The sequence below is a fragment of the Pecten maximus genome, unplaced genomic scaffold, assembly GCF_902652985.1.
Source record: "Pecten maximus unplaced genomic scaffold, xPecMax1.1, whole genome shotgun sequence".
NCBI classification, from domain to species: Eukaryota; Metazoa; Mollusca; class Bivalvia; order Pectinida; family Pectinidae; genus Pecten; species Pecten maximus.
The window spans coordinates 28,955-50,507 of NW_022979289.1; the positions used below are offsets into that span (position 1 = coordinate 28,955).

At 38.6% G+C, this 21,553-nt stretch overlaps 1 protein-coding gene across 1 annotated transcript; it reads right to left on the minus strand.

Annotated features, from left to right (window-relative positions):
• Positions 1-4,011: 4,011 nt before the first annotated feature.
• On the minus strand, positions 4,012-20,823 carry LOC117318445 (the record flags this gene model as incomplete). Its single annotated transcript, XM_033873430.1, has 11 exons — positions 4,012-5,365; positions 9,241-9,341; positions 11,320-11,557; positions 12,031-12,287; positions 13,880-14,153; positions 14,423-14,654; positions 15,716-15,942; positions 16,808-17,029; positions 17,745-17,893; positions 18,691-18,895; positions 20,664-20,823. Coding segments are annotated over 11 exons (3,007 nt in total), but the record flags the coding sequence as incomplete, so codon positions are not given.
• Positions 20,824-21,553: the final 730 nt, after the last annotated feature.

Sequence of the window (21,553 nt, forward strand, 5' to 3'; positions counted from 1 at the left end):
TATTGCATACCGTAAATACTTTTTTTAAAAAGCGATACTTTAACATTACATTCTATGTAATATCCCTTCAAACAATTGGTTAGTATGTTATTCTGAGAAAACAATGCTTGATACTTAACAAAATTTCTAAAAAGACTAAATACATGTGTTACAAAAATGTATCATTTTGAGGATTTGTAGATCATAAATAACAGAATTGATGAATTTCAAAAGAATGTGTGCAAAGTGTAAAGGAACTTATGGATTTTTGTTTGTTTGTTGGGTTTATTCCCCCGTGAACAGCCAGGGTCATTTCCGGGCGGGGTCTCCCGTAGTAGTACAGAAGTAGTTGGCTACCTCACTGAACAACATTAAGAGGAGGCCTGTCACATGACATCAAGATCAACTACTGGTACAGTAAAGTGTCTTGCCCCTGGACACAACCATGACAGCACAGATCGGCCACTTTCTCATATTCCCGAGAAAAGCAAACAAACGCGGATAAGGATTGAGCATCGCACCACGCACCTTGGATCTTCACCTGAGGCTACAAGACTGGTGCTCTAACAGACTAAGCTATTGCGACTCTTAAGGCACTGACAAGGAAGTAAATTCTGTTAAATGTGATATGTGTCAATTAGGCTGAGATTCAGAATCCAGCAGTTTTGACAGAATTAGAAAAGATGATGTGATTGTGTTTTGGCTGCAACTCTATACACCACAGGAATATTAAATGTCTTGTACATACATGTAGTGATAAAAAGAATTGATTGAAAAAATAACTGATGTTCTTAAATATGATGTACCTTTTGAGAAATAGCAGTATCGACACACTTAGTTAACCTACTCAAAATCAAAGATACTGTCAACCAGATTTCTCAATCAGTCTCAAAATTAAACATGACCAACAAAAGTCAAAGGGCAAAATTTATCAATTATTATAGTAATGATAATTTAGGAACCCTTTTTACCAAGTTTGGGTATAAAAATAAATACATGAATGGAATGTAAGTTGATAATATAAAACATGTAAAAGTGTTAATCCAACAAACTCTAAATGATTTAGTGTAAAACAATTCTGATATATAATTAACAAATAAACATTATTATGGCACTATCTTATATGAAATGTTTAAAAAAGAAAAAAACAAATCATGTAAATGCAAATACAAAAGAAATAAACTATATATATACATCACACAGTGTACATGTATATGATAATTAGAAATAGAAACTTCAATCATCTTTGACTTGCTTTTCATTAATTAACCCACTACACTGTATTGGCGTACATGACATGCCCTATATAAATGATACTGTGTCAATTGAATATATTTAACAATTAATCTATTATCAAAACACCCTGTATAACTAATACACTGTATATCATACAGAAGTGCTTGACAGAGATTTATATGAAATATTTTCATTGTACTAGTTTTTTACCCTGAAATTTAAAATAGCTATTAAAAAAGCTAACAAATGGAAAAAAAACAGTATTTTTTCTCAAAAATTGGAGCAATACTAATGATTTTCCCTCTTAATTTTGAGAAAATATAATTTCATTCAATATGCAAAAACAACAAATACACAAGATCACTGTATGATTTAACTATAACAACACAATGGTATGATTGTCTGAAAGCGATTGAAAACAGCAAGATTTCAAAATTGTCTGCTGCTGAAAGCAAAGAGTACATACTATTTTCAGAGCATGTGATTCAAAATGAAAGAACATATCATGACATAATTTCAGGAATATTGCTGTACTACACAAGATTTGTGTGTATTAGAAATATTGTCATAACAACATGATCATCAGTATAATATGAGGTACAAGTTTAGACCTTGACCTTTGGACCTTGATCTTTGACCTTGATTTCTGATCTCGATGTGAATTAAGACTCATAATTATATATTCACATCAATGGACTAAGGGAAACCTACATGTGAAGTTTGATAAATATCCCTTCAGCACTTTTCAAGAAATAGTAATTGTCAAAATCCAAGATGGCTGCCTTATGACCATTTTATTGTTTAAATGGGCAACTAGGGACCAAGGGAAATCTAAATGTTAATTAAGATGGAGAAAAATCACTCCAGTATTTTTCAAAAAATAGCAATGAAAAACTTCATCTGTCAAAATCTAAGATGGCTCCCTGTCGGTCATTTGGTTTTCCTAATTGCTATCAAAATTGAATTGGCACAACTATTAATCAAATATCAATCTGTTATTGGAGAATACTTATACAGCATTTAAACAAAAATAAATACTCTATAGTAAAGATATCACAGCTAAACAAATATGTATGGAATGTATATCACAAACTGGCAAAAGGTGGGCGGATTGAGTAAAACTAATAAAAACTATATCTAATGTACATAGAATGTAAAAAATCATGTAAAAAACTGATAAGTAGCAAATACATATAAAATCTTATATATCTTTAAAGATAGGAATACTTAGACATGGGCCTGTATATATCACCCAAATTTATCAAACTAACTACCAATCAACCAATTCAGTAACCTAAACCATAAACTAAAATCTTATTATATGTCTTTTTACCTGGATATCTTACCATATTTTTGGGCAGTAAGACCATACCTTGTAAAAAACTCATCCATATATTTCATAATTCATTAGAAAAGATTTGTTCTTCTATAAAGATCCAAACTCTACTTTTAATTGGAGAATTAAACAGATGGGCAGATTAAGGATAAATAAGTTATCTACATGTAATTAATCTACATAGATGAACAAAGTTTATCAATCTTTTCGCCAGTCTTTCTCAGCTGAAACAAAGAAGAAAATGCAGCATCTCTCAGCACAAAAATAATCTAACGCCAAACTTTTTTCTTCTCTCACCTTCATCCTATTAATGTATGGTGCTGTGAGTATTATACATGATGTCAAACTGTACTATATAGCTGTTTAGTATTACAGTAGTACACAAGCTGTGCTATATAGCTGTTTGGTATTACAGTAGTACACAAGCTGTGCTATATAGCTGTTTGGTATTACAGTAGTACACAAGCTGTGCTATATAGCTGTTTGGTATTACAGTACACGAGCTGTGCTATATAACCGTTTGGTATTACAGTAGTACACAAGCTGTGCTATATAGCCATTTAGTATTACAGTAGTACACAAGCTGTGCTATATAGCTGTTTGGTATTAAAGTAGAACACAAGCTGTGCTATATAGCTGTTTGGTATTACAGTACACGAGCTGTGCTATATAACCGTTTGGTATTACAGTAGTAGACGAGCTGTACTATATAGCTGTTTGGTATTACAGTAGTACACAAGCTGTGCTATATAGCCGTTTAGTATTACAGTAGTACACAAGCTGTTCTATATAGCTGTTTGGTATTACAGTAGTACACAAGCTGTGCTATATAGCCGTTTGATATTACAGTTACGTAGTACACAAGCTGTGCTATATAGCCGTTTGGTATTACAGTAGTACACAAGCTGTGCTATATAGCCATTTGGTATTACAGTAGTACACAAGCTGTGCTATATAGCTGTTTGGTATTACAGTAGTACACAAGCTGTGCTATATAGCCGTTTGGTATTACAGTAGTACACAAGCTGTGCTATATAGCTGTTTGGTATTACAGTACACGAGCTGTGCTATATAGCCGTTTGGTATTACAGTAGTACACAAGCTGTGCTATATAGCCGTTTGGTATTACAGTAGTACACAAGCTGTGCTATATAGCCGTTTGGTATTACAGTAGCACACAAGCTGTTCTATATAGCCGTTTAGTATTACAGTAGCACACAAGCTGTGCTATATAGCTGTTTGGTATTACAGTAGTACACAAGCTGTGCTATATAGCTGTTTGGTATTACAGTAGTACACAAGCTGTGCTATATAGCTGTTTGGTATTACAGTAGTACACAAGATGTGCTATATAGCTGTTTGGTATTACAAGCTGTGCTATATAGCCGTTTAGTATTACAGTAGTACACAAGCTGTGCTATATAGCTGTTTGGTATTACAGTAGTACAACAGCTGTGCTATATAGCTGTTTGGTATTACAGTAGTACACAAGCTGTGCTATATAACCGTTTAGTATTACAGTAGTACACAAGCTGTGCTATATAGCTGTTTGGTATTACAGTACACGAGCTGTGCTATATAGCCGTTTAGTATTACAGTAGTACACAAGGTGTGCTATATAGCTGTTTGGTATTACAGTAGTACACGAGCTGTGCTATATAGCCGTTTGGTATTACAGTAGTACACAAGCTGTGCTATATAGCTGTTTGGTATTACAGTAGTACACGAGCTGTGCTATATAGCCGTTTGGTATTACAGTAGTACACAAGGTGTGCTATATAGCCGTTTGGTATTACAGTAGTACACAAGCTGTGCTATATAGCTGTTTGGTATTACAGTAGTACACAAGCTGTGCTATATAGCCGTTTGGTTTTACAGTAGTACACAAGCTGAAGACTTTTTATTTGGAGGATCTGGTTTTGTTTCTTCTTTCGGAGCTGTCTGCTCTTTTGATTGGTTTGCAGGTTTAGGTGCTGCCCCCTTTGGTTGGTCGACAGTTTTTGTTGCTCCTTTAGGTGCTGCCCCCTTTGGTTGGTCCACAGGTTTTGTTGCTCCTTTAGGTGCTGCCCCCTTTGGTTGGTCCACAGTTTTTGTTGCTCCTTTAGGTGCTGCCCCCTTTGGTTGGTCCACAGGTTTTGTTGCTCCTTTAGGTGCTGCCCCCTTTGGTTGGTCCACAGTTTTTGTTGCTCCTTTAGGTGCTGCCCCCTTTGTTTGGTTGACAGGTTTTGTTGCTCCTTTTGCGGCTGCCCCCTTTGGTTGGTCCACAGTTTTTGTTCCTTCTTTAGGTGCTGCCCCCTTTTTTTGGTCCACAGGTTTTGTTGCTCCTTTAGATGTTTTGTCAGGACCTTTGACTGCTGTTTTTTGATCCCCATTCGATATAGGCAGGATATATTCATTGATTTTACCATGGAGTTCATCAAATTTGCTGCCGTCCCAGGACATCTGGATGTTTTCATCACGGTAGAAATTGATAAACAGAAGCTGTGTGAAGACCATACTCATTGGTCCAGCAGGGGGCCAGTCGATCTTCTCCAGCAGCAAGGGAATCATTGGCTTCTTGAGAGAATCTCCCAGACTCACCTCCCTCCGACAGTTGGCCGATAGGGAATACTTGGTGGTTACACAACTCAGGATGACTTTACAGCCACGGACACCCCTGTCAATCTTGTCATAGAGCGAGTCCCCTCCTCCCATCTGGTAAATATCCATCCAGCAGCTGTAGCCAAGTTCGTTCAGCCTCCTGTACAGCTGTTTAATCTCCTTCTGTTTGCCCCACTGGTACGATAGGAACACGTCTGGAGATGTTTCTTCTTCCTGTAATAGCAAAAGCTCTCTTTCTGATACTTATACATATGTGCAGATATGTTTCATTTTATCAACTGATAAGGGATGAAATGTATACATTTAATGCCCTTGAAAGAGGGAGACATGAATATTGTGTTATCCTTTTATGAATATTTTTCCTTGAGAGCCAATAAGTAATCTTTGTCTAAAGGGGAAACTGATTATTCAAATTTTCTCCTTTATACCAAAATAATAGCACAACACATGGAAATAAAATATGTACATGTACACCTCTAATTCCATTAACCAGGCTCCAGGATTATGACACGATCTGTAGTCTAGAAAACCTATAGTCAATAACTGATAATGTATGAAAAGTTAGGTCATACATGATTGGCTTACCAAAACCTAAGACATAAAACTTTCTCATGATTCTGAAGCCATGTAACGTTTGGAAACAGGAGAGGAATGAGTCATTGTAGGAGTCACCAGGTCAGTTGTAATACCCTGAACAGTTGTGACTGGTTGTATCTTTATCAGGTATACACCAGGTCAGTTGTAATACCCTGAACAGTTGTGACTGGTTGTATCTTTATCAGTCATTGTAGGAGTCCTGTATACACCAGGTCAGTTGTAATACCCTGAACAGTTGTGACTAGTTGTATCTTTATCAGGTATACACCAGGTCAGTTGTAATACCCTGAACAGTTGTGACTGGTTGTATCTTTATCAGTCATTGTAGGAGTCCTGTATACACCAGGTCAGTTGTAATACCCTGAACAGTTGTGACTAGTTGTATCTTTATCAGGTATACACCAGGTCAGTTGTAATACCCTGAACAGTTGTGACTAGTTGTATCTTTATCAGTCATTGTAGGAGTCATGTATCCACCAGGTCAGTTGTAATACCCTGAACAGTTGTGACTAGTTGTATCTTTATCAGGTATACACCAGGTCAGTTGTAATACCCTGAACAGTTGTGACTAGTTGTATCTTTATCAGGTATACACCAGGTCAGTTGTAATACCCTGAACTGCTGTGACTAGTTGTATCTTTATCAGGTATACACCAGGTCAGTTGTAATACCCTGAACAGTTGTGACTAGTTGTATCTTTATCAGGTATACACCAGGTCAGTTGTAATACCCTGAACAGTTGTCACTGGTTGTATCTTTATCAGTCATTGTAGGAGTCCTGTATACACCAGGTCAGTTGTAATACCCTGAACAGTTGTGACTAGTTGTATCTTTATCAGGTATCCACCAGGTCAGTTGTAATACCCTGAACAGTTGTGACTAGTTGTATCTTTATCAGGTATACACCAGGTCAGTTGTAATACCCTGAACTGCTGTGACTAGTTGTATCTTTATCAGGTATACACCAGGTCAGTTGTAATACCCTGAACAGTTGTCACTGGTTGTATCTTTATCAGTCATTGTAGGAGTCCTGTATACACCAGGTCAGTTGTAATACCCTGAACAGTTGTGACTAGTTGTATCTTTATCAGTCATTGTAGGAGTCACCAGGTCAGTTGTAATACCCTGAACAGTTGTGACTGGTTGTATCTTTATCAGTCATTGTAGGAGTCCTGTATACACCAGGTCAGTTGTAATACCCTGAACAGTTGTGACTAGTTGTATCTTTATCAGTCATTGTAGGAGTCACCAGGTCAGTTGTAATACCCTGAACAGTTGTGACTGGTTGTATCTTTATCAGGTATACACCAGGTCAGTTGTAATACCCGGAACAGTTGTGACTGGTTGTATCTTTATCAGTCATTGTAGGAGTCCTGTATACACCAGGTCAGTTGTAATACCCTGAACAGTTGTCAATGGTTGTATCTTTATCAGGTATACACCAGGTCAGTTGTAATACCCTGAACAGTTGTGACTGGTTGTATCTTTATCAGTCATTGTAGGAGTCCTGTATACACCAGGTCAGTTGTAATACCCTGAACAGTTGTCACTGGTTGTATCTTTATCAGTCATTGTAGGAGTCCTGTATCCACCAGGTCAGTTGTAATACCCTGAACAGTTGTGACTGGTTGTATCTTTATCAGGTATACACCAGGTCAGTTGTAATACCCTGAACAGTTGTCACTGGTTGTATCTTTATCAGTCATTGTAGGAGTCCTGTATACACCAGGTCAGTTGTAATACCCTGAACAGTTGTGACTGGTTGTATCTTTATCAGGTATACACCAGGTCAGTTGTAATACCCTGAACAGTTGTCACTGGTTGTATCTTTATCAGTCATTGTATGAGTCCTGTATACACCAGGTCAGTTGTAATACCCTGAACAGTTGTGACTGGTTGTATCTTTATCAGTCATTGTAGGAGTCCTGTATACACCAGGTCAGTTGTAATACCCTGAACAGTTGTGACTAGTTGTATCTTTATCAGGTATCCACCAGGTCAGTTGTAATACCCTGAACAGTTGTGACTAGTTGTATCTTTATCAGGTATACACCAGGTCAGTTGTAATACCCTGAACTGCTGTGACTAGTTGTATCTTTATCAGGTATACACCAGGTCAGTTGTAATACCCTGAACAGTTGTGACTAGTTGTATCTTTATCAGGTATACACCAGGTCAGTTGTAATACCCTGAACAGTTGTCACTGGTTGTATCTTTATCAGTCATTGTAGGAGTCCTGTATACACCAGGTCAGTTGTAATACCCTGAACAGTTGTGACTAGTTGTATCTTTATCAGTCATTGTAGGAGTCACCAGGTCAGTTGTAATACCCTGAACAGTTGTGACTGGTTGTATCTTTATCAGTCATTGTAGGAGTCCTGTATACACCAGGTCAGTTGTAATACCCTGAACAGTTGTGACTGGTTGTATCTTTATCAGGTATACACCAGGTCAGTTGTAATACCCGGAACAGTTGTGACTGGTTGTATCTTTATCAGTCATTGTAGGAGTCCTGTATACACCAGGTCAGTTGTAATACCCTGAACAGTTGTCAATGGTTGTATCTTTATCAGGTATACACCAGGTCAGTTGTAATACCCTGAACAGTTGTGACTGGTTGTATCTTTATCAGTCATTGTAGGAGTCCTGTATACACCAGGTCAGTTGTAATACCCTGAACAGTTGTGACTGGTTGTATCTTTATCAGTCATTGTAGGAGTCCTGTATACACCAGGTCAGTTGTAATACCCTGAACAGTTGTCACTGGTTGTATCTTTATCAGTCATTGTAGGAGTCCTGTATCCACCAGGTCAGTTGTAATACCCTGAACAGTTGTGACTGGTTGTATCTTTATCAGGTATACACCAGGTCAGTTGTAATACCCTGAACAGTTGTCACTGGTTGTATCTTTATCAGTCATTGTAGGAGTCCTGTATACACCAGGTCAGTTGTAATACCCTGAACAGTTGTGACTGGTTGTATCTTTATCAGGTATACACCAGGTCAGTTGTAATACCCTGAACAGTTGTCACTGGTTGTATCTTTATCAGTCATTGTAGGAGTCCTGTATACACCAGGTCAGTTGTAATACCCTGAACAGTTGTGACTGGTTGTATCTTTATCAGTCATTGTAGGAGTCCTGTATACACCAGGTCAGTTGTAATACCCTGAACAGTTGTGACTGGTTGTATCTTTATCAGTCATTGTAGGAGTCCTGTATACACCAGGTCAGTTGTAATACCCTGAACAGTTGTGACTAGTTGTATCTTTATCAGGTATACACCAGGTCAGTTGTAATACCCTGAACAGTTGTGACTGGTTGTATCTTTATCAGTCATTGTAGGAGTCCTGTATACACCAGGTCAGTTGTAATACCCTGAACAGTTGTCACTGGTTGTATCTTTATCAGGTATACACCAGGTCAGTTGTAATACCCTGAACAGTTGTCACTGGTTGTATCTTTATCAGGATAAATTTAGTCAAACACTTACCAGTGTAGATTCTTTATTTCCTGTTGAACTTTGACCTCCATCTCCTTTCTTTTTGGTAATGACGATTTCCTCTGCCACAGGAGTCCACCAATCCTTGTACTCTGTATAAACAAAATATGGTAAAGCTGTTATCAGAAAATATATTTATCATATAATTATAGCCTGTTATCAGTGTCCTAACACCCATTATGTAACCTTCGTTATAAACACACATGTAATAACATCTATAGCAGAGCTGTGACTGGATGAAGGTTCCCATTATTACAATTCTGGGGTCGTAACTGTCAAGATATGACATGTAGGTAGTTACCCTTTCACAGATATAGATTGAACTACGATTTTACCGTAAATATAAATAGTGTTACTTTATGTGATTTGAATTTACCCGCTTAAAATCCAAACCGTGGTTTAGAATGTATATACCTGTTGCCACGGGGTTCACTTGTATAAAACCGGGTGGGAGGTTTTAGCCAATCAGAATTAAGATAGGCCGATCTCCGGGCAGAGGAGAAAAACACAATCCACCTGGGCGGCACGTTGCTGAAAGCAGCAACAAGTGTATGGAGATATTTCATTGTTTCACTAGGATTTGACCATGGAAATGTGAGTACAGTTTGTATTTTTTCATTCTGTCACTGCAGGTTCATGTATTTTTGAGTGTCAGTCCGTTTTTTTGGTAATAATTGGCTGTTTCTTGTAAGTGAGGCGAGACTCGAGCTGGGCGCTCGAGCACATGTTTGTAAGCAGTATTCGCACTTCACAATGTTGTACAGTAACAATATCATATTAAATTGTTGACAAAATGTTAAAGGAAGACCAGTAGTAGGTAATATTTCACTGTCAGTGAATAATATACTAAGTCTTATATTTTGTATTTTGTAAGGGAAAGATAAAACGTAAGGTCACGTTAGGTCACGTAGGTCACGTTTCACTTCCGGTGTCACCGGAAGCTTCCTGTAAAATGTAAACATAGTCTGTTGTAAAGAGAAAGTAACAATAAGTTTGGTCTGGCAGACTCCATGGAGGTAGAGTGATGGGGTGAACATGAGGATGGGGACCTGACCAGGACAACGGGGCATGACTTAGGCCAGTATCAGCTCTAGGCATCTTCATGGGCGAACGACCTGTATACTGTGGCAGTTTGAGTGTACGTCGTACAGCTGACCACACGGACCATCCCTCTACGGCTCATATACCTATGCGGCACTACAACATAGACGGCGATACACCTGGGGTTCACGCACCGAGACTCTCTCATCTTGCTGGAATGCGGTAACAAATACAGTGGCTTCCAATATGTGATGTTCTGAATTGAACTGTGTATTTGAACTGTGCACTGGAACTAATTACAACCATTTATTCTACGGACACGGAATTGACTTGAATTATGTGACATTCTAGGGTAAATTGAATAGAATTCTAATATTAATTCATGAAAAGTATTCATGGTAAGGTTATACGCAGGCTAGTCAATAGTTTATCATAATGGTAATTTATATTGTATCATTGAAATACTTTAGTGGCCACAGCAGCCAGTATTGTTATTTTTCCTATCTGGCGTGTGGAAGTAAATCATTAGTGATGGAATTCCTGATATTATAGTACTTTACTTAGCCTTCGGCTAACTCTACAGTAACAACTTGGTGTCACAGGCATGGCGACGCCACCAGAGAAAAATGAACGGAGTGAGAATATTGCCGTTTCAGATGCCGGGCAAAATGGTGTCTTTTGTGACTTTTTGCTAAAATGCTTTTGTCATGCATGTACTGGAGGTGTTATAAAGCAGAATCTTACATGAACTACCATTTCAAATGAAATTTATTACAGAAAACTGTTACACCTTTTTAATTTTACCTAACCGCTACCTCAGTAAAATGAGGAATAGTAGGTCTGGAACTTTAATTCCTCTGAGAGATTTAACAAATTCCTATCTATTTTCAAAATAATTTCTGAATACAAAGCTGCTGTCCTTATGAAGTCTGATTAAGATCGTATATACCCCGGTGGGTACATGTAATGAGATGCTCCTACATCATTAAGACAAAAGAGTTATGATTGTAGACGTGTTTATCTAATTACCTTTGGTGATAAGAGATTCGTCGGGCATGGCTTTATACATGTTGAGCTGCATCAACAATTCCTGGAACTTGGGAACTGGCCAGTAGCGTTGGTCATCAGTCTCCTCCCCACCTCGCTGAAAGAACCTCACAAACAGGTACTCGCTGAAGATGGGTCCCATGGAGCCCCTAGGGGGCCAGCTCATCTTCTCCATCAGGAGGGGAATCATGGGCTTTCCCAGGCTTGTGGATAGGTTCACCTACAACAATAATTAAATAACCTTTTTAAAGTATTGGAAAGCAACAGGAATACATATATCCACCACAATACATTGTCTCATAATGATCACCTAGCCATGAGCTCTCATTAGAATTACCCTACAAATCTCATTAGAATAGATGTAAGCATTCTGAAGCATATTTGATATATGACACTGACCCCTTGCTGTCCCTGACAGTACAGCCTTGACCTTTGACCAATGTTATGTATAGGAGCTTGAGATATAAACAAAAATAACAGATGATTATTAACAAACTATTTAGTCATGATACACTCATTTATTAAGTTTTATAAATTTACTTTGCCTAGAAAAAACCATTATAAAATCTTTTCCTTTGTCTTCTTGTTAGGTATTTGACCACTGACCCCTTTCTTTGTACATGTACTTGACTTTTGACCCCTGACCTTGTGTCGGGTGGGAGGTAGATATTTGTAGGAATACTAACTACTTACCTCTCTGTTACAGTTAGGAGATTTGGAATACTTTTCCGACACACAACATATGATGATTTTTGCCCCACGGATTCCATTGTCAATCTTCTCAAACAGTTTGTCGCCACCTCCCATTTGTCCAATGTCCATCCAGCACTCGTATCCAGCCATTTGTAAGTGGTTCCGTAACAACTTGACCTCATTCTGATGACCCCACTGGTAACTAAGGAAGATAGGTGGAGGTGTGGCATAATCTACCTCTTCCTCTACAACCCCCTCTGAGGACAGAAATAGGAAATAACATCAGATAATACTGAGTAACAATACACTGACACAAGGATTCACTACATTGTGTCCTTTCATGATATGCATTCCATCTGTATATTGACCTACATCCTTCATGGCATTCTCTACAATGGTATTTACTGACCTACAGCCTTCATGGCATTGTCTACAATGGTATTTACTGACCTACAGCCTTCATGACATTCTCTACAATGGTATTTACTGACCTACAGCCTTCATGGCATTCTCTACAATGGTATTTACTGACCTACAGCCTTCATGGCATTCTCTACAATGGTATTTACTGACCTACAGCCTTCATGGCATTTTCTACAATGGTATTTACTGACCTGCAGCCTTCATGGCATTCTCTACAATGGTATTTACTGACTTACAGCCTTCATGACATTCTCTACAATGATATTTACTGACCTTCAGCCTTCATGGCATTCTCTACAATGGTATTTACTGACCTACAGCCTTCATGGCATTCTCTACAATGGTATTTACTGACCTACAGCCTTCATGGCATTCTCTTCAATGGTATTTACTGACCTACAGCCTTCATGGCATTCTCTACAACGGTATTTACTGACCTACAGCCTTCATGGCATTCTCTACAATGGTATTTACTGACCTACAGCCTTCATGACATTCTCTACAATGGTATTTACTGACCTACAGCCTTCATGGCATTCTCTACAATGGTATTTACTGACCTGCAGCCTTGGTGGCATTCTCTACAATGGTATTTACTGACCTACAGCCTTCATGGCATTCTCTACAATGATATTTACTGACCTACAGCCTTCATGGCATTCTCTACAATGGTATTTACTGACCTACAGCCTTCATGGCATTCTCTACAATGGCATTTACTGACCTACAGCCTTGGTGGCATTCTCTACAATGGTATTTACTGACCTACAGCCTTCATGGCATTCTCTACAATGGTATTTACTGACCTACAGCCTTCATGGCATTCTCTACAATGGTATTTACTGACCTACAGCCTTCATGACATTCTCTACAATGGTATTTACTGACCTACAGCCTTCATGGCATTCTCTACAATGGTATTTACTGACCTACAGCCTTCATGGCATTCTCTACAATGGTATTTACTGACCTACAGCCTTCATGGCATTCTCTACAATGGTATTTACTGACCTACAGCCTTGGTGGCATTCTCTACAATGGTATTTACTGACCTACAGCCTTCATGGCATTCTCTTCAATGGTATTTACTGACCTACAGCCTTCATGGCATTCTCTACAATAGTATTTACTGACCTACAGCCTTCATGGCATTCTCTACAATGGTATTTACTGACCTACAGCCTTGGTGGCATTCTCTACAATGGTATTTACTGACCTACAGCCTTGGTGGCATTCTCTACAATGGTATTTACTGACCTACAGCCTTGGTGGCATTCTCTACAATGGTATTTAATTTACTGACCTACAGCCTTCATGGCATTCTCTACAATGGTATTTACTGACCTACAGCCTTCATGGCATTCTCTACAATGGTATTTACTGACCTACAGCCTTCATGGCATTCTCTACAATGGTATTTACTGACCTACAGCCTTCATGGCATTCTCTACAATGGCGGCAGCATCCATCCTGTTCATCTCCTGTAGGGCAGTAAGTACAGCGTGGGTGGCCTCTATCGTCTTGTGGGTGGCGTACCACTCACTGAGGAGGCCCATACAGGGGTCATGTTGGGTCGCCCAGCCTTTAATGTCATCTGGGGTGTATGCTAACCTCTGGGCCAGAAGTCTCCAATCATGTTCTGTGGTAGGATTCATCAGCTTGGTCAAATCTCTTGACCATTTAGGGGCATTGGTCATCGTCTTTACAGTAAAGAAAGAGACAATGAAAGGAATGATTCCATGAATACAAAGATAAAAGCTTGATTTAAGCAAGGACCTTGAAATTGAAATTTTAAAAGGTAAGTCTTTTGTATTCTCCTTTCAACCATCATATATAGAATATCACTGATATAATTACTATTAAAATCAGTGTTTGATGTTTAACATTGACCTATCAAATTTAATGCAGACAAATCAAACATGACCATGTCTTTAATTCCAACTCCTTTTTTTTTTATTATGCCACCTACCTTGTTGTCGACCTCCTCAACTTTGATCTTGGTTTCATCCAAATCTTTTTCTACAACATCCACACGCTTATTGACAGTTTTAAGTCCAGTTTTGACCGTTTTGATTTCCTTTCCCTGCTTGTCCACTTTTTTATCCACCACATCGACTTTCTTTGAAGTCTTGGTGACCTGGGTGCTGAGGACGTTGATGTCTCCCTTCTGTTGTTTAACGTCCTCCACTATGCCTTCCACACTGGCAAAAATTATTTGGGAAGAAATTTCAGCATAACAATTTTTTTCATTTCCAGTTGTTTGGTGTTTACATGCAATTCTTATTTTTTTTTTTTTTTACAGATCTAAATACATGTAGATGAACAATATAACTGAGTATTTACATTTGGCACCACAGTCTCCCATTGCCTCAATGTTAAACTAGGCCGCATTCATAAGCATATAGATGCAGTCAAGATCACATTGTTTCATCACTTTGATCAATGTCATGGTAATGCTTTGCTACGTGTTATTGAATCAAATGCAGACAGGATAAAAATTGAGAACAATTGTTTTACTATGCTGTCATTTTAGCGCTTTGTTGATCATTGTCACGGCAAGGCTTTGTACTGTGTGTCAGATTGGTTGCAAATCAATCACAGAAAGAAATTGGATTAAAGATGCTATTCTTTCAAATGAACATACCAGGAAATGGGTGAAAATAAAGAATATATTTACTGAAAAAATACAAATTTTAACACAGGTAAATATAAATACAATAAAAAATAACAATGAAACGACAAGCATCCAATTGTTGACTGAGGATGCAACATTTATCCTTGGAAATGTAGATAAACAGTTTACATCTTTGACACAGTCATTGAGAATCAGATTTGCTTAGATTGATTTTGATTTTTTTGGCATAGCCGTATAATATTCTTTTGGTCCCGAATATGACGCGACAGGTGGCATTACTGGTCAAGATGAAGTATGTGATTGGTCAATGTAGTGGTAAATGCAAAATGCAGATATGCAGTTAAAAAACGAAACAAAGTTAATATTGAATGCAAGCTGAATAAGTGGATGTATCATTAATAAAATTATATTCCTGATTCAATGCAGTCTTATTATCACCAAAAATAATTCAAACTGATATAAATTTGTTATCCGTGCTGAAACGCATTACTTCGTTAAATTATTTCACCAGCAGTTTTATATTATAACCACCGGCATTAAAACTATGCCGTTTAGCTTTTTTAAAGATATTTCTTCCAGGTCCATTACAAGCAGCCCCAGGCAGATAAAACATGGTATCATAGTCACCTTATACCATCCATCGCATTAAGAATGGATGTAGCCATGTCTTTGATTCCACCAGTGTCCCCATCTTTCTGTAGTTCCTCAATGTATGGTCGGTATGGCTTCAGTCTCTCTGTTCCGTGCTGAGTACCTATGGTATGAATTCCATCAATCAACGCCACTTTGTAGGAAGGACTTTCACACTTTTTCGAAAGCTTCACAAAGTCATCCAGAACCGTATCTGCTAACTCCTGGAACGTTGAAGAGAATATTGGGAGAAAGAATATCAATACAACACCTATTACAATTGATCTTGTTAAAAGTTGACATCCCTTCATTTTCCAGTAATTTCAAGAGAAAAAATAAATGGTAAAATTATAAGCAGCATTATCATTAATTATTACAATGAAACAAATTAATGGCTATTTAACAACTATTTAATGACTATTACCTAAACTGTTATTATAATAGATTTCATGTCAATTTTATGGTTTATAAAGGGGCATTCCTTCGTTTCGATTTTAAGGGTAAACAAATATGACTCTTTCAGAAACAACTTTCCCTTCGCTCCACAGAAACAAAACCTGAACTATATCAAAGTTACATCATACATCAGTATTATGATACACACAGTATGAGTAGCTTCCCTGATTGTTAGAATACTGGTAAATTGTAGTGAAGTCATTCATTTTGTATGTCAACAATCTAATTTGTACATCACATTAGCTCTGTTGAGGTCAATATATACAATCTATCATCCTTCAAAAATTACTGCATACTGCAAAGGTTTTTTCGATGGTTTCATATTTTTGCGCTTTTACCAAATGTTTGAATAAAACATGTATTTTTTGCAGAAATTATGAAATGATGTATTGACAGTGCATGTACAGTTTTTTTCACTATCTAGCTTAACCTCAAAGACAGGAAAAACAGAATCCCTTTAAAACAACAATATTTTTGTAAGCCTATAGGTATCAGTAAATACAATGTCCTACAGGTTCATCGATCACTGAATCAACCTCCATGGACATTAATAATTGTAGAATTAAAGGATATGCAGAGGAAGTAATATATCAGTGTAAATAAGTAAACAATGATGTTTTCGATGCTGTTTACCTTGTGATGGAAGGCCAATGCAACACCAATGGTTTGTAGAGCAGATGTGAAGGTTAAGTTCAGTTTTGGATTCTTCAGAACACGCTCAACAATGTTCTTTCCAAACAGTTTTGGCTTCTTAGGAATGACATAACTCAATGCCAATAAAATCCTGTACTGGTCATCCTTGTTGTCCACGAATCTTTCCGTCAACATCATGTCAACACTCTCTTGTGTAAACAGCTGAAAATCATTGAATGAAATATCACAGGACACGGTTGGACATGAATTCGGATATTATAAGAAAACTTATTCAACAGATTTATATATTTTTCAAGCCAAAGACGTGTTGGCATGACATGGATATCTTTGTCAGTAAGGAGAAGTCTTATTGGCTTTGATAAGAGGTGTACTCATGTGTAAGGTACTAGTTTACCAAGGATGATTGCCTAAGTGAATCACCAGATGGCCTGGTTCTGGTTTTATTTGAGGTGATTCCACTTTAACTTTCACCCTAGATATTGTTATTTACCATCACATGATCCCTCAACACCTTTGGTTTACCTTTCTTTTTCTGTGACATTTTTCATTTTGTGATTAAAAAAATAATCATACTGGAGTTAGGCAAGACTCTTTAATAATTTTGGCCATACTGTTTTCTGAAAATTTCAATTACTGGTAATTTAATAACCTGGAAAAGATAGCCATAACCAAATCAAAGCTTGACCTGTATATAATCATTATACATTAATTATATATCAACAGTTCTACATATGTATCCTTAAAGAGTAAATGTACAGAAACCAAATAATGATTGAATCACGGCCAAGATATATGTCCCTGCCATTTCATCTGTATATCTCAAAATAGCAATCTTCATTATGAAACAATTATTTAACTCAGTGAGCAAATAAAGTAATACTTAAGGATTATACAAAACTGTATCGGTATAAGTTACCTCTGGTTGTTTTTCACCGATATCCATCAAAATCACAGACTGCATCGATCCTGAGTCAGCATCCTTGTCTTGTTTGATAGCTTTCATCAAGTCGATAAAATCTTCTTCTGACATCCCATCACCCTCTTTATACGGCCTCCAAATGGCAGCTGTAACAGTTATGATTGGTCTGAACAAATGTTCTAGTCAGTTATACGGAAGTATGATTAACAAATATTGTAGTCAGTAATACTGAAGTATGATTGGTCTAGACAAATATTCTAGTCAGTAATACTGAAGTATGATTGGTCTTAACAAATATTCTAGTCAGTAATACCTTTATACAGAGCAGAATGTCATTTTGTCTTTTTGAATATGTGAGGACCACATGAATCAGTTGTTGATGGGGAGTACAAATCTTAAATTATTTCATTAGCCTGTCAAAATTTGACATCAGTAATATGACAGGGCTTTGTCTAAATCATGAATATATATATCCATACAATCATGATTTAATATACAATACAGTTGTGTTTATTTTGAAAGAATTATTGCCCTTTATTTATTTCAGTTGTTTTCTATTTTACAAAATATACTTATTTTCTTGTTTTTCAACGGATCTCTTTGAACCTTGGTAGTCTTTATTATTAATATTTATAGTTGTGCTTTCCTGAACAACATTTCGACTTGACAATTTTTGAAAAAGTGATTATAATTTGTTCTTGTTAATCTCTATGAAACTGCTGGGATTGATCACCATTTAATATAGTGAACGTTTCTTGAGTAGAATTCTGATTGAGTAATTTTTCTTTTCACATTTCCATATTTTATGTATTTTGAAATTTAGATTCAACACCATGACATAATGATCTCTACACCTTTCCGGCTGGATTACCTTATAAAATAACAATGATTTGTATGAAAAAAAAGACTTATTTTAAATGAATATAAAAAGTTGAATACTTACACAAAGCCTCAGGGGAGCGAGTAGCCTTGTACCACTGTATCATTGGCTTCATATAAGGACTGAGTAATTGAGGTGACTGGCTACTGGCCAGTGACAGAACATTGCGAGCTCCTGTCTTTAGATTCTCATCTTCATGTTCTAGCTGTTTTATGATGGCGGGTATCAGTGGTGCCAAGACTTTATCAGCACTGTCACTGCCAAGATGCTGAAATTGTATAAAAGATCAAGTTTACAACAATAAGGTTCAAACAAGAGGCCCAAAGGAAATTGCCTATTGGATCAAGGCAAAGTATTATCTTTAAATTCATACAGTATTTAACAATGATAACAAGCAATGAAATCTATCCAATTTTGGGACTGACTTAGTTTCCATCCTGCTTGAAAAAGTGATTTCAAGGTATCCCTTTTTGGGTCCATGATAACACCACACATGTACATTTACCTGTACAGTAGGTGGTATCCCTTTGTGGGTCCATGATAACACCACACCTTTACCTGTACAGTAGGTGGTATCCCTTTGTGTGTCCCTGATAACACCACACCTTTACCTGTACAGTAGGCGGTATCCCTTTGTGGGTCCCTGATAACACCACACCTTTACCTGTACAGTAGGCAGTATCCCTTTGTGTGTCCCTGATAACACCACACCTTTACCTGTACAGTAGGCGGTATCCCTGATAACACCACACCTTTACCTGTACAGTAGGTGGTATCCCTGATAACACCACACCTTTAGCTGTACAGTAGGTGGTATCCCTGATAACACCACACCTTTACCTGTACAGTAGGTGGTATCCCTTTGTGGGTCCCTGATAACACCACACCTTTACCTGTACAGTAGGTGGTATCCCTTTGTGGGTCCCTGATAACACCACACCACACCTTTACCTGTACAGTAGGTGGTATCCCTTTGTGGGTCCCTGATAACACCACACCACACCTTTACCTGTACAGTAGGTGGTATCCCTGATAACACCACACCTTTACCTGTACAGTAGGCGGTATCCCTTTGTGGGTCCCTGATAACACCACACCACACCTTTACCTGTACAGTAGGCGGTATGCCTTTGTGGGTCCCTGATAACACCACACCTTTACCTGTACAGTAGGTGGTATCCCTTTGTGGGTCCCTGATAACACCACACCTTTACCTGTACAGTAGGTGGTATCCCTGATAACACCACACCTTTACCTGTACAGTAGGCGGTATCCCTTTGTGGGTCCCTGATAACACCACACCACACCTTTACCTGTACAGTAGGTGGTATCCCTGATAACACCACACCTTTACCTGTACAGTAGGCGGTATCCCTTTGTGGGTCCCTGATAACACCACACCACACCTTTACCTGTACAGTAGGCGGTATGCCTTTGTGGGTCCCTGATAACACCACACCTTTACCTGTACAGTAGGTGGTATCCCTTTGTGGGTCCCTGATAACACCACACCTTTACCTGTACAGTAGGTGGTATCCCTTTGTGGGTCCCTGATAACACCACACCTTTACCTGTACAGTAGGTGGTATCCCTTTGTGGGTCCCTGATAACACCACACCTTTACCTGTACAGTAGGTGGTATCCTTTTGTGGGTCCCTGATAACACCACACCTTTACCTGTACAGTAGGTGGTATCCATTTGTGGGTCCCTGATAACACCACACCTTTACCTGTACAGTAGGTGGTATCCCTTTGTGGGTCCCTGATAACACCACACCTTTACCTGTACAGTAGGTGGTATCCCTTTGTGGGTCCCCGATAACACCACACCTTTACCTGTACAGTAGGTGGTATCCCTTTGTGGGTCCCTGATAACACCACACCTTTACCTGTACAGTAGGTGGTATCCCTTTGTGGGTCCCTGATAACACCACACCTTTACCTGTACAGTAGGCGGTATGCCTTTGTGGGTCCCTGATAACACCACACCTTTACCTGTATAGTAAGCTATACGCTTTGGTCCTCACTACACCTACCTTTTGTACAAAGCGTACGAGACGAGAAGATGCCACACTGCCATAAATGCTGATTTGACCTGTAACCACATCTATATAATCGAGATCCTCTGTTTCCATGGTGTACAGCAACATCTTGATCATGGTTTCATTCACCTCACTGGGGATTTCCTTTCTTGAGCTAAAAGTTAGAACATGTTTCAGATAACTACCTTGTTGGGAAAGTCTTCCAAAAGATTAAACCATGAATTCATCTTAATTCTATTGTTGGCATAACATGTGGGCAGTGGGTTGTTGAAGGAAACATGGGCTGGGTAGTGAGCTGTGGAAGGAAACAAGGGCGGGGTAGTGAGGTGTGGAAGGAAACAAGGGCTGGGTAGTGGGGTGTTGAAGGAAACAAGGGCGGGGTAGTGGGGTGTTGAAGGAAACAAGGTCTGGTTAGTGAGGTGTTGAAGGAAACAAGGGTGGGGTAGTGAGGTGTTGAAGGAAACAAGGGCGGGGTAGTGAGGTGTGGAAGGAAACAAGGGTGGGGTAGTGGGTTGTTGAACTAAACAAGGGCTGGGTAGTGAGGTGTGGAAGGAAACAAGGGCTGGGTAGTGGGTTGTGGAACTAAAGAAGGGCTGGGTAGTGAGGTGTGGAAGGAAACAAGGGCTGGGTAGTGGGTTGTGGAAGGAAACAAGGGCTGGGTAGTGAGAAGTGGAAGGAAACAAGGGCTGGGTAGTGAGGTATGGAAGGAAACAAGGGCGGAGTAGTGAGGTGTGGAAGGAAACAAGGGCGGGGTAGTGGGGTGTGGAAGGAAACAAGGATTGGGTAGTGGGTTGTGGAAGGAAACAAGGGCTGGGTAGTGAGAAGTGGAAGGAAACAAGGGCTGGGTAGTGAGGTATGGAAGGAAACAAGGGCGGAGTAGTGGG